At 41.8% G+C, this 15,419-nt stretch overlaps 1 protein-coding gene across 1 annotated transcript in view; it reads right to left on the reverse strand.

The window, feature by feature from the left end:
• WDR70 (WD repeat domain 70) overlaps positions 1-15,419 on the reverse strand; it is a 114,706-nt gene that overhangs the window by 88,872 nt on the left and 10,415 nt on the right. Inside the window, exons 6-8 of the mRNA XM_035100358.2 lie at positions 6,307-6,366; positions 4,246-4,379; positions 377-530 (exon numbers count right to left, since the gene is read on the reverse strand). Of these exons, the coding sequence (XP_034956249.2) occupies positions 377-530; positions 4,246-4,379; positions 6,307-6,366 (348 nt within the window). The remainder of the gene's footprint in view (positions 1-376; positions 531-4,245; positions 4,380-6,306; positions 6,367-15,419) is intronic.

The raw sequence follows: 15,419 nt of genomic DNA on the forward strand, positions 1-15,419 counted from the left end.
GCCATTTTCCCGCTCTTTTCACGCCATTTTGGCAGTTTTCCTGCTCTTCTTTTCATGCCCTTTTGCAGTTGTTTGATTATTTCCTGGCAAACATGCCAGGACTGTGTAACTAATCTGCATTTAGCTGGTTCCTCTTAATGCAGGAGCAGGGACACTTTTTCACCCCAGAGGCCTCGTTCCCTTCTGGGGGCTGCATGCCAGTGGTGGGAGGGGTCAAAGGCAAAAGAAAGTGGAGCAACAAGCGTGTCCAGCAGAATGGTTTCTACATGTTCCTGCAAGTTCCTCACTAATCCTTCTTTCAGACGAGCAAGAAGCATGGGAACAGGGAAATGGTCTGGAAAGTCACACTGCTCCAGTTAAGCATTCTTTTGCTTACCTTGGTGTTTGCCATGTCTACAATGTACTGGTCTCCTTTTACACACTCCATTACCGGAAAGCCATCTCTGTCAAGGACTTTGGCTTGGGAGTTGCCCGCAACAACAAGAATGACATCCCCTGTGCTGCTGTACTGCAGAGACTTGATCTGGTGGCTGAAAAATTAGGGGGTGACATTTCCAATAGCATTAATGTTTACACTGTGTCAGAGCATTGGAGAGCTGTGCTCGTTTTAGAAAACATAAAACGAAGAAATGTTTGCCACCACTTTTCTATCAGGAAGTAATACTTCATTTGAAAGCAACCAGCTAACAAAAAACATGGATCATAAATGGTAGGATCTATCTACTTGAATGCAGCTACCCTGACCGTAATCCAATGAATGTTTCCTGTGGAAGCTCCCAGTACCGAAGTCCCCCAAACTTCTTTCAAGTTGAATACTTTGAAGGAAAGAAGTTTGCTTTCTAAACTCAAACGAGCTTCCGGTGGGGCCTGAAACTGCCTGGATTTCAGCCAATAACAATATAAATCTGTGCAATGCAATTAACACACACAATTAGAGTCGTGTTAATAGACATCTGCTGTTTAGTGAAGCCCACAGGATGATGGAAACCTAGTTGCGTATCCCTGTGGACAGTTAATTCACTCCCTAGCTTAACCCACCTGCATGTAGACAAGACCGGGCCCCTAATTAACACGACAGCAATTCAAAGGGACGAACAACAGTAAATGCATCATAAGCTGTGAGACCCAAAACCATATTAAAAAGCTAACCTGCGCTGAAAAAGCAATCTCAATAACCATTTGTTTAGGCTCCTCTACCAAAATATGTCAAATTACATTTTACGTACATCACTATCACATTACTAATCCTCAATTCATGTCACAAAATGTATACATTTCTTCTTCCCCGAATTGCAGGCTGACATTTTGGGCGGTATCCAATAAAGTAGTTCTGCTAGCACAAGGATTTCTGCTTGCTCGGCGCAACTTACTCTCCCCTCTCCTCTTCCTGCGCCCCTGCTGAAATCCAGGGGGGAACCCAGAACAGATTTTTTTGGGGGGGTGGGAGGTGGAAGGCAGGGGAAGTTCATTTGCGCTGTGTACCAGTTCCTTCAAGAATGGCAGTCACTATTCTAAGGCCAACTAACTGAAATCAAGGTTTTATCTTGGACTTGCTCCTAACAAGCATAATTAAAAAAGATCTTCTCAACAGTGATTCAAGAAGGCAAAGGCCATATCTCAATGGCAGAACCCATGCTTTGCATGCAAAAAGCCCCAGGTTGCATCCCTGCTAGGCCTGAGGAAGACTACTCCTAGAGATGTTGGGGCTCCACTGACAATCTGATGTTTTGAACCACAACCCCACTTTTTTCTTAACTATTGGCCACATTGGCTGGGGCTGATGGGAGCTGCTCTCCACCTCACGTAAATTTAATTTATGTGATCACAGGCAGTTGGCTGTCCATAAAGCTGTGATTGCACGCAAGTTGTGAGTTGACTGTAGCTTTTTAAGACTTCCCCCCCCTTAAACATTATGCACAAAAAACATATTCAATATACAACCAACAACAAACCAAAGTCACGTATAATTATGCGTATACCATACAACAAAACGTGACCGGCTGATGAATAATAATTCCGATATCACAGACGACAATTATAGAAAGCATGCAAATAGATTAGGGCAAATGCATGATATAATATAGACCAAAATAAAGCAATGCACATACAATAATATATGTCATATCAGAATTATTATTCATCAGCCGGTCACATTTTGTTGTATAAAAAACATATTCATGCTTAATTCCACCCCCTCCCCACTTTTCCAAACTTAAAAAAAATGTAGAATGAAGTCAGCTGGACCAGCTAAGTTTTGGTGCCGGATGCTACTCATCTTATACCCATCAACCGAAATTAAAACCATTAAATCAAGATTTAATGGTGACATTAAGTACAGGCAATTCAAGCCCTAAAGGTCTCATACATTGCCATATTCATTTGCTGAGCTTCCCCCTCTTGGAAGGCACCCCTGCAATGCTACCAAAGTATTCTTTGGTTCAACAAGAAGTTTTGAGGATTTGGTGTGAAAATGTTGCTAGAATAAAGTAATCTACATTCCTCCACTACAATACTAGCACGTGTTGCTCTGCTCTGGAATAATGAGGACTGTTTCACTAGTTATGTCCAAAGAGGGTCTTCCATCACGCAACTGGCCAAAAGATATTTAAGTGTTCATTCAGAAGCTTCTGCAGAAGATGAAAGCAAGCCCCCAAGCAGGGGTAGAGATCCTGTGGCCCTTCAGATGTTGCTGGACAACTCTTTCTATTGCTGACCATCGGGCATGGTGGCCCTAGTAAAAAAGAATACAGACATCCTCACCTCCAGTATAGAAGAATGAGTATCCCTTGTAACAAGTACAGTACAGTGTCAGGTGCAAAGTGGATGAGGAAGCAACCTTTCCTCTCCTGAAGATTATTTCCCAAGCAAACCACGTCTTGCATGAAATACAAGCCTGTGCTATCGAGGGAACCACAAAAACCAAAAGCTTTCCCTTAAGGAAAAAAAAATTGTAGGCCTATGAAAGAATCCTCCTAACCAGCTGGGCCATAGTAAAACCTCTAAATGCCCAGGTAAAGGATCCCACAAATGAAAAGCACATGGTATGAACTTGCATCAGATTTATCAGAACTACTGCTGTTATAATTATTTCACTTTTTAAAAATAATAATAATAATAATAATGAAGTAAATACAGTGAATTTGCTTACTTTTTAAGCTTACACATTTTTATATATATTTTTCTAAATTGACAAGTAAATAAAGCAGTAAAGATTTATAAGATCAGATCTGCGGGTAAAAGGATATGCCAATATGCGCTGTGCCAAGGAGGGCTATGTCTGAAATGTTTAGTAGCACTCAGGGTGGATTTGATTTAAATCAAATCAATTTAAATCACGATTTAAATCACTCGTCAGGAAAACTTGATTCTTTAACAAAAAGACTCATTCTTGCTGGTATAATCTTAATATTTACAACCAGATGAAGGTTTCCATTTTTTGAATGATAAATTTTCAGAGTAGTTTTTACAGTTATATCAAAAATTACTGATTTGGTTATACTATTAGAAATACATAGACAGATAATTATGAAATTATTGTGAAGTTTAACAAGTTATCTGCTGTACTTTATTGGAAGGAGAAAAAGAATCATTTATAACAATTTAAAGAATTTATTTAACTAAAACAATAACATTATAGCATATGTATCCATGTTTAACTGATGTGGTTAAACATTTTTTTAAAAAAACAAAACTTAGACTCAGTTTTAGCACACATGGAAAACTTAAAATAAATGATTATTTCCTGATGAACAGTCTTTGGAGTATAATGTAACTTAAATAGAAAACTATCTTTAGAAAGATTTTTCCCCCAAAAGCATTTTATTTTTTAAAAAACCCGATTTAAATGAAAAAAAATCCGGTTTAAATACAAAAAATTGAATTAAATTTAAAAGAATCCGATTTTTAATGTGTATTTTTTTAAAAAAAATCATTGATTTTTATCCACCCTGGTAGCATTTCTTCAAACTTTGTTCAGGAGCTATGGGAACTACAACAAGTAATTTTTGAAAAGATGTTCCAGACTCTACCACCAACCGAGTAGTAGGGATCAAATACAAGATGCACCACCTCAGACTTATGCATTGTGCTGCCCGAAGCAGATGGGAGTTGTAGTCCAACAACATCAAAAGGGCACCAGTTTGGTGAAGGCTGCTACACAGCATTGCTATTAAGTTGTTCTAAGTTAGGAGCATTGCTGATGTAAGTTGGGAGGGGGTTGAGAGAGAGAGAAACACCAGGATATACCATTCACATGGTTGCAAAGATCGAAAAGCTTGAAGAGATGCATCCATTCCAGCAAAATCCCAAAATCTAACATCATAGTCGTAGCCTCCAGTTATCAAACGGGCACCCGAGGGATCCAATCCTAAAGCAGAGACCTAGAAAGCAAAGTAAAAAAACCAAACAAACCATTACATGAACATCCAATGAGAGATCCATTTAGCTTTCAGAAGCCTTTCGATGTAATATTTTAACTATATAAAAGCTTGCATAATTGCATATTTTAGAAAATGTCCTGCATGATTCATTCTCTCCTCCCGTGTGTGCACTCATGCATGTCTGAAATGGGGGGAGGTGTTATTCGTATTTTTGATTGTTTCAATCCTGCATGATGGAGGAATTAAAGCTTCATTTGGGCCCTCTGAAGATCCCCGCAAAGCACCCCATAAATGCAGAAGATGGGATTGTACTCAGTTGCCCTTAACGTACTGCAGAGTATTGAACACAATACAAAAAATTCTGTTCTGAATTATCCTGTTATTTTCATTTGCTAAAAGAGTGTGGCAGCTATAGTATTACAATACTTCTTCTTAGGCTAGCACCATCCTGCCTCTTCCTTTTGTGACACAAAATGGCTTGGAAATTACGACTATTCTAAATGGAGTGCACTATATACTGAGTGCCACAGATGACAAAACCACATTAGACAATCACTGCGTATACAGCTGAAGCAGCTGTAAACTGTAAGTACAGAAAACATGACACATAGTATCTCAGTTGATTATGCAACACTTTCCACTGCTCACCTACATGTCCAAACTGTCAGGAGAAAATTTATCCCTGCAGTTTCAGTGGGAAAACCACTCCTGTTACAGGCAAGGCAACTGGAAAATTAATTAGGTTTCTGGAAAGGATCTTCAACGTGGGAAATCTTTTCTGATATTTCTCAGCTGCACAGGAACACAGTCATCAACAGCTTAAATTCATTAGTTTGAAGAGATACAGATGGGAGTCCCAGCGAATGGACCTTACATGAGAGTCAGAGAGTCGGCTGAAGGAAACGGAGGTCCTTAAAACTTGCCCCTGGGCAGCAAATCATGGAGCAGGGTGTGTGGGGAGGTTAGCAGCAAAAGGCACAGCAAACTTGGTTTGACTACCAAGCATAGTGTGAACTATTCACAAAAAGTATCCATCTATCTTCAATTAACATCCCATCTCCCCCCTCCTCCATCATGGAACCCAAGCCAATGTAGATGTGGTCCCCAGGAAATCACCCATCCAGGCCCCAAGTTGTAGTTTTTCAATGGGATGCAGGTGACGCTGTGGTCTAAACCACTGAGACTCTTCGGCTTGCTGATCAGAAGGTTGGCGGTTCAAATCCCCACGATGGGATGAGCTCCCACTGCTCTGTCCCAGCTTCTGCCAACCTAGCAGTTCAAAAGCACGCCAATGCAAGTAGATAACTAGGTACCGCTGCGGAAGCTAAGTGGCGTTTCCGTGAGCTCTGGTTTCCATCATTGGGGGGGGGGGGGTTTGAGAAACAACACTAAGCCAGACCATGGCTTAGCTGAACGTAGCCAAACTACCTGCCACTGTTCAAGAGGATCACACCTGCCACATTTACATGCCCAGTATACCTGAAGGAGCGCCTCCACCCCCATCGTTCAGCCCGGACACTGAGGGTCCTCTGGCGGTTCCCTCACTGCAAGAAGCAAAGTTACAGGGAACCAGGCAGAGGGCCTTCTTGGTAGTGGCATCCGCCCTGTGGAACGCCCTCCCATCAGATGTGAAGGAAATAAACAACTATCTGACTTTTGGAAAACATCTGAAGGCAGCCCTATTTAGGGAAGTTTTTTAATGTTTAATGTTTTATCGTGTTTTCAATATTCTGTTGGAAGCCACCCAGAGTGGCTGGGGAAACCCAGCTAGATGGGCGGAGTATAAATTATTATTATTGTTATTATTATTATCAAAAACATTATACACACTGCAGTTAAGGCAACAAAATAAGTAACAATGTAAAACTCTGACCACGAAATCTTTTGTCACAGTGCTGCAAGAACAATGAGGTGCCAAGACACTTACTGTTTTTGTCCCATGATGCAGTGTAATTTCATGTGAGTCAGGAATCTTCTTGACAGGATCCTAAGGAGGATAATACCATTATGAAAAATATTTATTTATACACATGAAAGGTCTTCTGCACAATAAAGAACAAAACACATTGCAGATTTTTTGGGGGGGGGGTACGAATTCTCATGGAATACCAAAGTGTACGCCTATACGTGTCTACTCAAAAGTAAGATCCAATGAGTTCAAGTGGCTTACTCCCAGGTAAACAGGAACCAGCTTGCAGCCTCAGGTACATTTCCAATGCCTTTCAAAGTCATGATTACATTTCCCAGCTTCATAAATAACGAGTGCAGATTTTGGTGGATCTTTTATTTCAGGATTGTCGCAATTACCTATGATCAACATAAGTGTTTGTGCACATGTGTGTGAGAGAGAGATAAGAAAAGAAGTTTGTTTGTCTGGAGAGGTCACTTCCTGGTTTGCATGGAGAAGCTGTTTTCAATGGAGCTCAGCAACAGAAGCGAGGCAGCACCGGTGGGTGTTGAAATGTTGACACCCTATCCATTTTGCACCCAGGGCAACTGCCCCTGTGGCCCCTCACACACTTTACCACTGCTTCAGTCAGGAGTCTGTTCCAACCCTACCTGGAGATGCCAGGGATTGAACCCGAGTTATCTGCTAGTGAAATACAGCCCTTTCTCATATCTGTCCCTTTAAAAAGCTCTTCTTTCCACTTCCTTCACTAACAGCCCAATCCCTTCAACTGAACAAACAGCTCACTAGCACCTAACTGAAAAAGAACCCCTATTCACTCCCTACCGATCCAGACTGAGAAGCTCTTCCAGCCCAACACCATTAGACATCTTCTGATTGGTGCTTTTTATCCAAACAAAACCTAAGCTTTCTCAATTCTCTCTTCTTCTCCATCTTGTCTCCTAATTCTTTGGGCTACCCCTCAGCAAGCCAGTCTTACAATCAATCACAACAAACCACGTCCACAACCAAAACAACATTTAGCCAGCAAATGGACTTTACTGTAGAATCAGCTCAAGTTTTTTTTGCCTTCAAAAAATGCGAGCGCCTTCAAAAGTTATATGTACCCCACCTCCAGCCTGAAAGCAGCGCAGACCACTTTGTAAACCCGCATGCGTATGCCCAGAATACTAATGCGAAGTTGTACAGCTGTGGTTACTTGCCAACTGATGGCTACCAATAGGAATCTTCAAAAAGTACAGTGCCAGAGGAAACCCAGGTCAGCCTTCCCCAATGTGATGCCCTCCAGATATCTTGGACTATAACACCCCTCAACCCTAGCCAGCATGGTCGTGACTGGAATTGATGGGAGTTGTAATCCAAAACATCTGCAAGGCACCAGGCCCAGGTGAACCCGGCGGAAAGTAAGAGGCAGGAAATAAGAACACACACAAGGATTTGAAAAGACGACAGGGCGAGAACGGTGGGATATAAAACCTTATATAAATAAAGCACAGAAAGCAAACATGACAGAAGAATGAACTCTAAACAGGTGCCTTTGACTAGCTTGCCAATAGCTCCATGCACTTTTACAAGGCACTGTGAGGAGGCTGGGGCCAAAGGGAGCAAAGAAGCTCAAGTAATAGACCTTTTAAGCTGTGCCAAGGAGCAAATCCCATCATATCAAGCGATATCTGCAACTGCCACCTGCACATCATAAAAAAAACCCAACAACCCCAAACATGCAAATTTATCCTTGGAATTCCAAGACCAAGTTGCTGGAAGTAAATTCTGGAGAGAGAGAACATTAGCTGCACAGTCCAAGGGATTCTGGAGTTTTAAACAAAACTGTTCAATCAAAACAAAAATTAAGATAACAACCACCCAGGACATGGCTTGGCAAACATCTCTTAATAACAGCCAAATATTTATGAAGAATCAGTGTGACCCGTTCCCTTTTAGTAACGCCAAAGTTCCTAAATTATAGAATATACTATAAATATCTCCATGCCCACCCAAAAAATGCCTATATATGAACAGAATTTCAGTTGCAAGTTGAGATGTATCCAAAGGGAGAATATATCGTGATGCCAAGGAAAACATTTAGGTAGTATATTTTAACGAGTGATGACTTCTGTGACAGAAGGTACTCTGTATACTCCAGTAAGTGTTGCCATTAGCCTGACTAACTGTGGTAAGAACCTCTATTGAGGTCACTTATAATTTCACATGATCCTTCTACTTCCATTGTCCACATGCGGAGGCACAAGGAAGCACCAAGGTTTGCAGAAGTTAAAAACAACAACCTTCCCTGAAAAATCAAACCCTGCGAATAGGGGCCCCAAGGAGGACTGAGTATGGTTAGTGGCCACAGAATGCTGGCAGACTGTGGGCAGGGAACAGAACGCAGTATCATTAGATGCAAGTTGGTAGAAAGGATGAGTATCTCCGTGGCCTCGGCCTTTAACATCAAGCAACTGAGTTATTAAAAGAAGGGTTAGATCAGCCATTCTTGTCCAATGCTTCTGGTGGAATTCCAACAGAGGAGCACATCGAAACACTGACTATATTAGCCAAACCAACTACTTCAGTGGCAGAAGTCACAACCAGAAGTCACAACCAGGTCACATCTCACTGATCATATACCTCACATGCCAGATATAGAGAGAAATGCATACAGAGCAGGACTGGGGGGGGGGTTACAAATATCTATCACATTTTAGTGGTCTGGTTCAGACATAGCAATCCACCTTAGTTGACTGTTACAGCGTCAGTACAAGCCCTGGGCTGGCACATAAGATTATTGAAGCTACTGTTCGTGAAAAAGGGACGCAGGTGGCGCTGTGGTCTAAACCACTGAGCCTCTTGGGCTTGCTGATTAGAAGGTTGGTGGTTTGAATCCCTGCGACAGGGTGAGCTCCCGTTGCTCTGCCCCAGCTCCTGCCAACCTAGCAGTTCGAAAGCACGCCAGTACAAGTGGATAACTAGGTACCGCTGTGGAAGGTAAATGGCGTTTCTGTGCACTCTGGTTTCTGTCACGGTGTTCCGTTGCACCAGAAGCGGTTTAGTCATGCTGGTCACATGATCCAGAAAGCTGTCTGTGGACAAACGCCGGCTTCCTCAGCCTGAAAGCGAGATGAGCACCACATCCCCATAGTCGCCTTTGACTGGACTTAACTGTCCAGGGGTCCTTTACCTTTACCTTTTTACTGTTCCTGAATAATAACAAACCATGGTTTGCTGTTGTGCTTTAACTGAGGGAATATATCTGAGGAAATGTATCACTGAATTCCATGCTCAGTGAAGAAAATCCAGAGATAAAAAACTCTAACATTTGGCTGCCCAGACATTGCTTAATAGTCTTCTACATAGCGGAGCTCATTGCTCCTCTAGGTAATTTGATTCTTTGTTGAACCGATCTTACTGATACCAATGCTTTACTAATATTCACCTAAAACCTGCCATCCTGAAACTTGATATCCTGGAATGTTTTCTTTTATTTATTAAATTTGTATACCACTGTTCATCTGAACTATGGTTGGAGCTACCTCTCATTTTCCAAGTTTGGACACACCCACAAACCGTGGTTTGCCACAATCCAGGAACAGATACTTTCACTCTCTTATTCCTATGAAGGCGAATATGATCGCATTAAGCCAGAGGATCACACCAACTTGTTCATGTAACAAACTGAACATACATTATTGCTATGTGCGAACAAGGCCAATAGAGTGTCTACTTCCAGTCACCAACAGAAAATTATCCAATCCCACATGGAACATACTTATAATTTTCCTCATATGATGTTGATTGGGGCTGAATAGCAGCACCCATCTGTCAAATTTGTTCCGAAAGGCTAGATGCTAATAAGGATCTGGCCTCTGGAGTCAAAAAGGCTCCCCTTCTCTGACGCAGAGGCAAGGTTTGAACATACCAGCAATTGTAACCAGACTGTTTTTGTTTGCCATTCTAAATAACTGGCACTGTACCACCTAATTTCTTGAGCTAACCCCATTAACTTATATTAAATTTTGTTTCGGGGTGGACATGGAAAATAAAATCTAATTTAAAATGCTTTCAGTCTGTACTATGGTACTGCAGTGATCAATGCTTTATATAATTCCAAAGCTAATAACCATTCTTCTCTGCTTTATCAGACACAGCTGATGCATGATCACAAAGAGAACTTCCTGCTAAAACTGATCAAAGCCTGGAAAACAAAACAATTAAGCTGTGTTTAAGCACAGGAGCAAGAGAAGGAGCAAACTGCTGAGGCATTAATACGAATTCCTAGCAGCTAGGAGTGTATGAGCTGCAAGCCAATAGCTATAGACAGCTATTAACGAAACCAAAAGGTAGGAAGGAAGATGCGGTCAAAAACCAAGCTGAAATTATTGCTTTGGGGGCACTTGCGTCAAGTCACTGCTGCTTCTGATTTTCTCCTATATGCTAAACAGACCAAAGGTTATCTGTACAGTAAGTTATTTCCACAAATTAAAAAGGGGGTGATTCACACACTTTTATTAGATAGAAGTAAGTTAGCCTGAAAGGCAATGGACTAATTCTCACAAACAGTAATGGAGGGAAGGGGAAAGTACCAAGGGCTCTTGGTGACTTGTTTTGCTCTGGACAAATCGTGGTTTGTTCTTGGTTTACCACTGATGGTTTGTCTCGGGAGACAAACCAAAAGCCTGAGTTCAGACACAACCCTAAGCCAAACTATGCCTTAGCCTTGGGTAGTATGGCAATAGCAGCAGGATTGGGGAAGAAGTTTAGCACTCTTTGCTCTGGGAATCCACACATTCACTTGTTCATGCAAAACCATGGTTTAGCTTGGCATTACATGCATACAGGTTCAGTATTGTACATTCTGCTCCATGGTTTATTTGGGACACCTTAAAAAAACTTTAAAAAAAACTAAAAAGTTTTCTAATTAATCTACCCAATTACGCATTCCAGCCCTGACAGAAACTAGCGACAGAAATACATTTCAGTTCATCAAGTGAGATATCAGAGCTAAGTGGAAAGATTTAAATGGCAAATTCACAAAACCTCTCTCAGGTATTTTTAAACCCTTGGAAAAATGCCTAACATACTGCAGGAAGGAAGGAAGGGCAATTTCATGTGGAGCATGCACAGCTGGTTCCAATCCTATTACTGTTTTGATTAGTAATTCTCCCATGCCACCCATAAATTGTCTTCAAAACATTAATATTTAACCCACATTACGAACAGCCGTATAACAGCACATTTCTATGTAATGGGATATGACAAAATAAATGGCTGGATGACCAGCATTGTCTGTATAGAAGGGAAATATTGTTATAGACCTGCGAGGCCCAAGCTTCACACAAAAAAACTCTTTAAGGCTGCAATCCTCTCATACAGGGATGGGAAACCATTCCCTTCTGGCTAATCCACTGGGCGTGGGGGCGTGAAAGTGGAGAAAGCATCACATTTCAATGTTTCCTTTGTACAGTAAGCTAGCTTCCACACATAATAATAATAATAATAATAATAACAACAATAAATTTTATTTATACCCCGCCCTCCCCGGCCAAGGACAGGCTCAGAGAGGCTAACACCAAATATATAATACATTAAAAACACAAAATCAAACCACTGATAAACACTGCTCAAAATCACAGTAAAATCAAAATAAAATTAAGTGGCCAACCCACGAATCACAGCCACGAAGGTAGGAATATTAAATATTCGCCAGGCCCGGTCACCCGTGCTGGTCCCATATGGGCCGATAGAAAGCACACACCCCTCTCCATCCTGCACGCAGGAAGTAAGCAGAATTATCAGAATTATCAGAATTCCAGCCATGCAGAAACACTCAAGGAGGATGAAAAGCAGGACTAGAAGGGAAACGGTGTGGTCCAGGAAAAGGGCCTGAGGTTCCAGATTCTCATTTATTTCCATCAGTGATGTTATAGGGGTTGAAACCAAGTGATTTCTGCCCATTTGCATTATGGAAATCCACAATTTCATTTCATAAATTTCATTTGCCCAGTGGAACTTGCAGTTTTTCTTAAACGTTTTTAAAAACAGATATCTCTCCGAGGGGAGCAAAATTAAATGGGAATAATTGCTGTTCAAATATTGCTATATTTTAATCTGTAGGTAAGTAATTAGTTATATCAGTTATGCCATAAACATAATTATTCTGTTATTTGTTTATTCCTCCAATACCCCACTTTTCCTTTGAAGAACTCAAAATCCCATATCCGGATAGCCTACTTTACATTTATAGCACTTTAGAGTATTTAAAGCACCAATGGGGAACCTGTGGCTTTCCAGATGTTGTTCAACTCCAACTCTAATCAGCATGGCCAATGGTCAGTGATGACAGCAGCTGCAGTCCAACATCTGGAGGACCACAAGTTTCCCATCCCTGCTCTAAAACTACTCAAAAACATCATCTCAGCGATCCTTACAACAGCCTTGTAAAGTTAGGTAACCATTATCCACACGTAGCACATGGGACAGGGAGAAGAGTTTAGTACTTTGTTTAACTGCTTAGTAAATAGGGTGATATTTACATCAGAAATGTCCTGGTTCGGTTCAGTTTTGTGAAGTCCAGTCCTGTGCACTCAGAAATATGTCCCCCTATATTCAATGTACCGGTAGCTCAGTCTCAATTATGTGAGCGTCGGCTTAACCACTATGCTACATAAGTTCACATTATTTGTTAGGAATCTGATATTGGAGCCAGGGCTGAAGATCCTGACCCACTCTAGCTGCTGTTGGACTCCAGCCTCCAACAGTCTCAGCCAGCATGGCCAATGGTCCACCAACCTTTGGATAGCCGCAGGTTCCCTACCCCTGCCCTGTACTGGATCATACAATAATGGCCTTAAAGCAGCCCATTCCTAGCTTTCTGTCTCACTTATTCATGCACAAACCCTGACTCATCTGCCAGAACGTCTATACAGCATCAGTGTTAGAAACTGAGATATGAAAGCTAGGAGCTAAATGGCACCTCAAACCAAACATTTGTTGAACAACCAACTGTCTAGGTGTGCTTTTTTATTACAAGAATACAAAGCTGAAAATGAATGAACTGCAGCTAAAATGTTGTTGTTGTTGTTGTTGTTGTTGTTGTTGTTGTTGTTGTTTAGTCGTGTCCGACTCTTCGTGACCCCATGGACCATAGCACGCCAGCCACTCCTGTCTTGCACTGCCTCCTGCAGTTTGGTCAAACTCATGTTCGTAGCTTCGAGAACACTGTCCAACCATCTCGTCCTCTGTCTTCCCCTTCTCCTAGTGCCCTCAATCTTTCACAACATCAGGGTCTTTTCCAGGGAGTCTTCTCTTCTCATGAGGTGGCCAAAGTACTGGAGCCTCAGCTTCAGGATCTGTCCTTCCAGTGAGCACTCAGGGCTGATTTCCTGAAGAATGGATAGGTTTGATCTTCTTGCAGTCCATGGGACTCTCAAGAGTCTCCTCCAGCACCATAATTCAAAAGCATCAATTCTTCGGCGATCAGCCTTCTTTATGGTCCAGCTCTCACTTCCATACATCACTACTGGGAAAACCATAGCTTTAACTATACGGACCTTTGTAGGCAAGGTGATGTCTCTGCTTTTTAAGATGCTGTCTAGACCGAGCAGCTAAAAATATCATGTTCATTTTCCCCATGGTCTAGTCCTTTCCCTGACCACCCCCCTAACATTCTTAAGAGGGTCTCTTCTCCAGTCTTCAGAGAGTAGCTGAAAGTGGGGAGGCAGGAAAAGGTCCTCCTTTCCTTCCACTCTGCAGTTTTAATCTGGAATCTTAGGCACAGTACAGCACCCAGAGCTCAGAAACCGCTCACTCTAATAAAATTCTCTGTTGCATAATATGCCTAGAACAATGGGAATTTCGAACACTGTACAGCATGGCCTATCCTACTCCATATGGAGTGAAATCATTTCTAGGTTATCCAAGTATTTCAAGTCCAGTGCTTGTACCATAAGCCATCTCTTTTTCACAAAGACCAGGTCAAGTGATACTGGTGTTTAATTCTGAGCTCCTCGTCTCTGCAAATGCCACTTCAATGAGAACAATGGCACAGGTTCAGTTTGATCATTGTGGACTGCATTACCAAGCACCATTACAACTCCAGCCTGCCAGAGCTGTGAATGTTTGGATATGGGCTTGGTTCTTTCGATGAAAGATAAGGGGTAGCAGATGCAGGATTAACAAATGTATTTATATTCCATGCACACTGATCTTTAGTTTTAACACTACATACCAGCCCTTAGTCTGGGGCCCACACTGCTCACTGGTGTACCAATCATTCCCTTCCATCACTACCACACCCCACCAGTGATGCCCTCCTCCTACTGTACATAACAAGCATCTCATGCAAGTGTAATTTTGGCAAATTATCATAGCTGAATATGACCCGCTCTGGAACCCCCATTAACTCAGGGACCCACTTCTGCATTTACAGGGTTGTTACCTCTCATAGGCTGCAAGTTGTTTGCAGCCCTGGTGGACTTGATCCTCATTAGCTGAGAATCAGGGTCAAATGCAAACTTCCTGCCATTACATTCAGGTAGGTTGCCGTGTTGGTCTGACGCAGTCAAAATAATTTAAAAAATGGTCCAGTAGCACCTTAGAGACCAACTAAGTTTGTTGTGGGTATAAGCTTGGTATCTGAAGAAGTGTGCATGCACACGAAAGCTTATACCCAGAACAAACTTAGTTGGTCTCTATTTACTCCTGCTATTAAATCCTTTGATTCCTTTAGTTATGGGAAGGCATGGACCAAGGTCAGAATATCCAGTCCTTTCTTGTAAATGTGACAAGCTTGAAAGGGACGGGAATTTGGAATTCAGACTTGAATGGAATGGCGGGACTGTTTTCAGACCCTAATGAGGCGACATGGTGGAGGAGGAACAGAACAAAGCATGTGCGTTAGTCAAGAATCCCAGTTGTAGTTGCCTCACCTCCAAAAAGATGTTGTAGAGCTGGAAAAGGTTCAGAAAAGGACAACCAGAATGATCAAGGGGCTGGAGCAACTCCCTCTATGTGGAACATTTGAATTTAGAAAAAAAAAAGCAAGGAGGGATATACCGTAATGATAGAAGTTTATAAGATTGTGCATAGACAAAGTGGATAGTGGCAAATTTTTCTCCCTCTCTCATTTTACTAGAATT

This window comes from Zootoca vivipara, chromosome 11, assembly GCF_963506605.1.
Source record: "Zootoca vivipara chromosome 11, rZooViv1.1, whole genome shotgun sequence".
Taxonomy (NCBI): domain Eukaryota; kingdom Metazoa; phylum Chordata; class Lepidosauria; order Squamata; family Lacertidae; genus Zootoca; species Zootoca vivipara.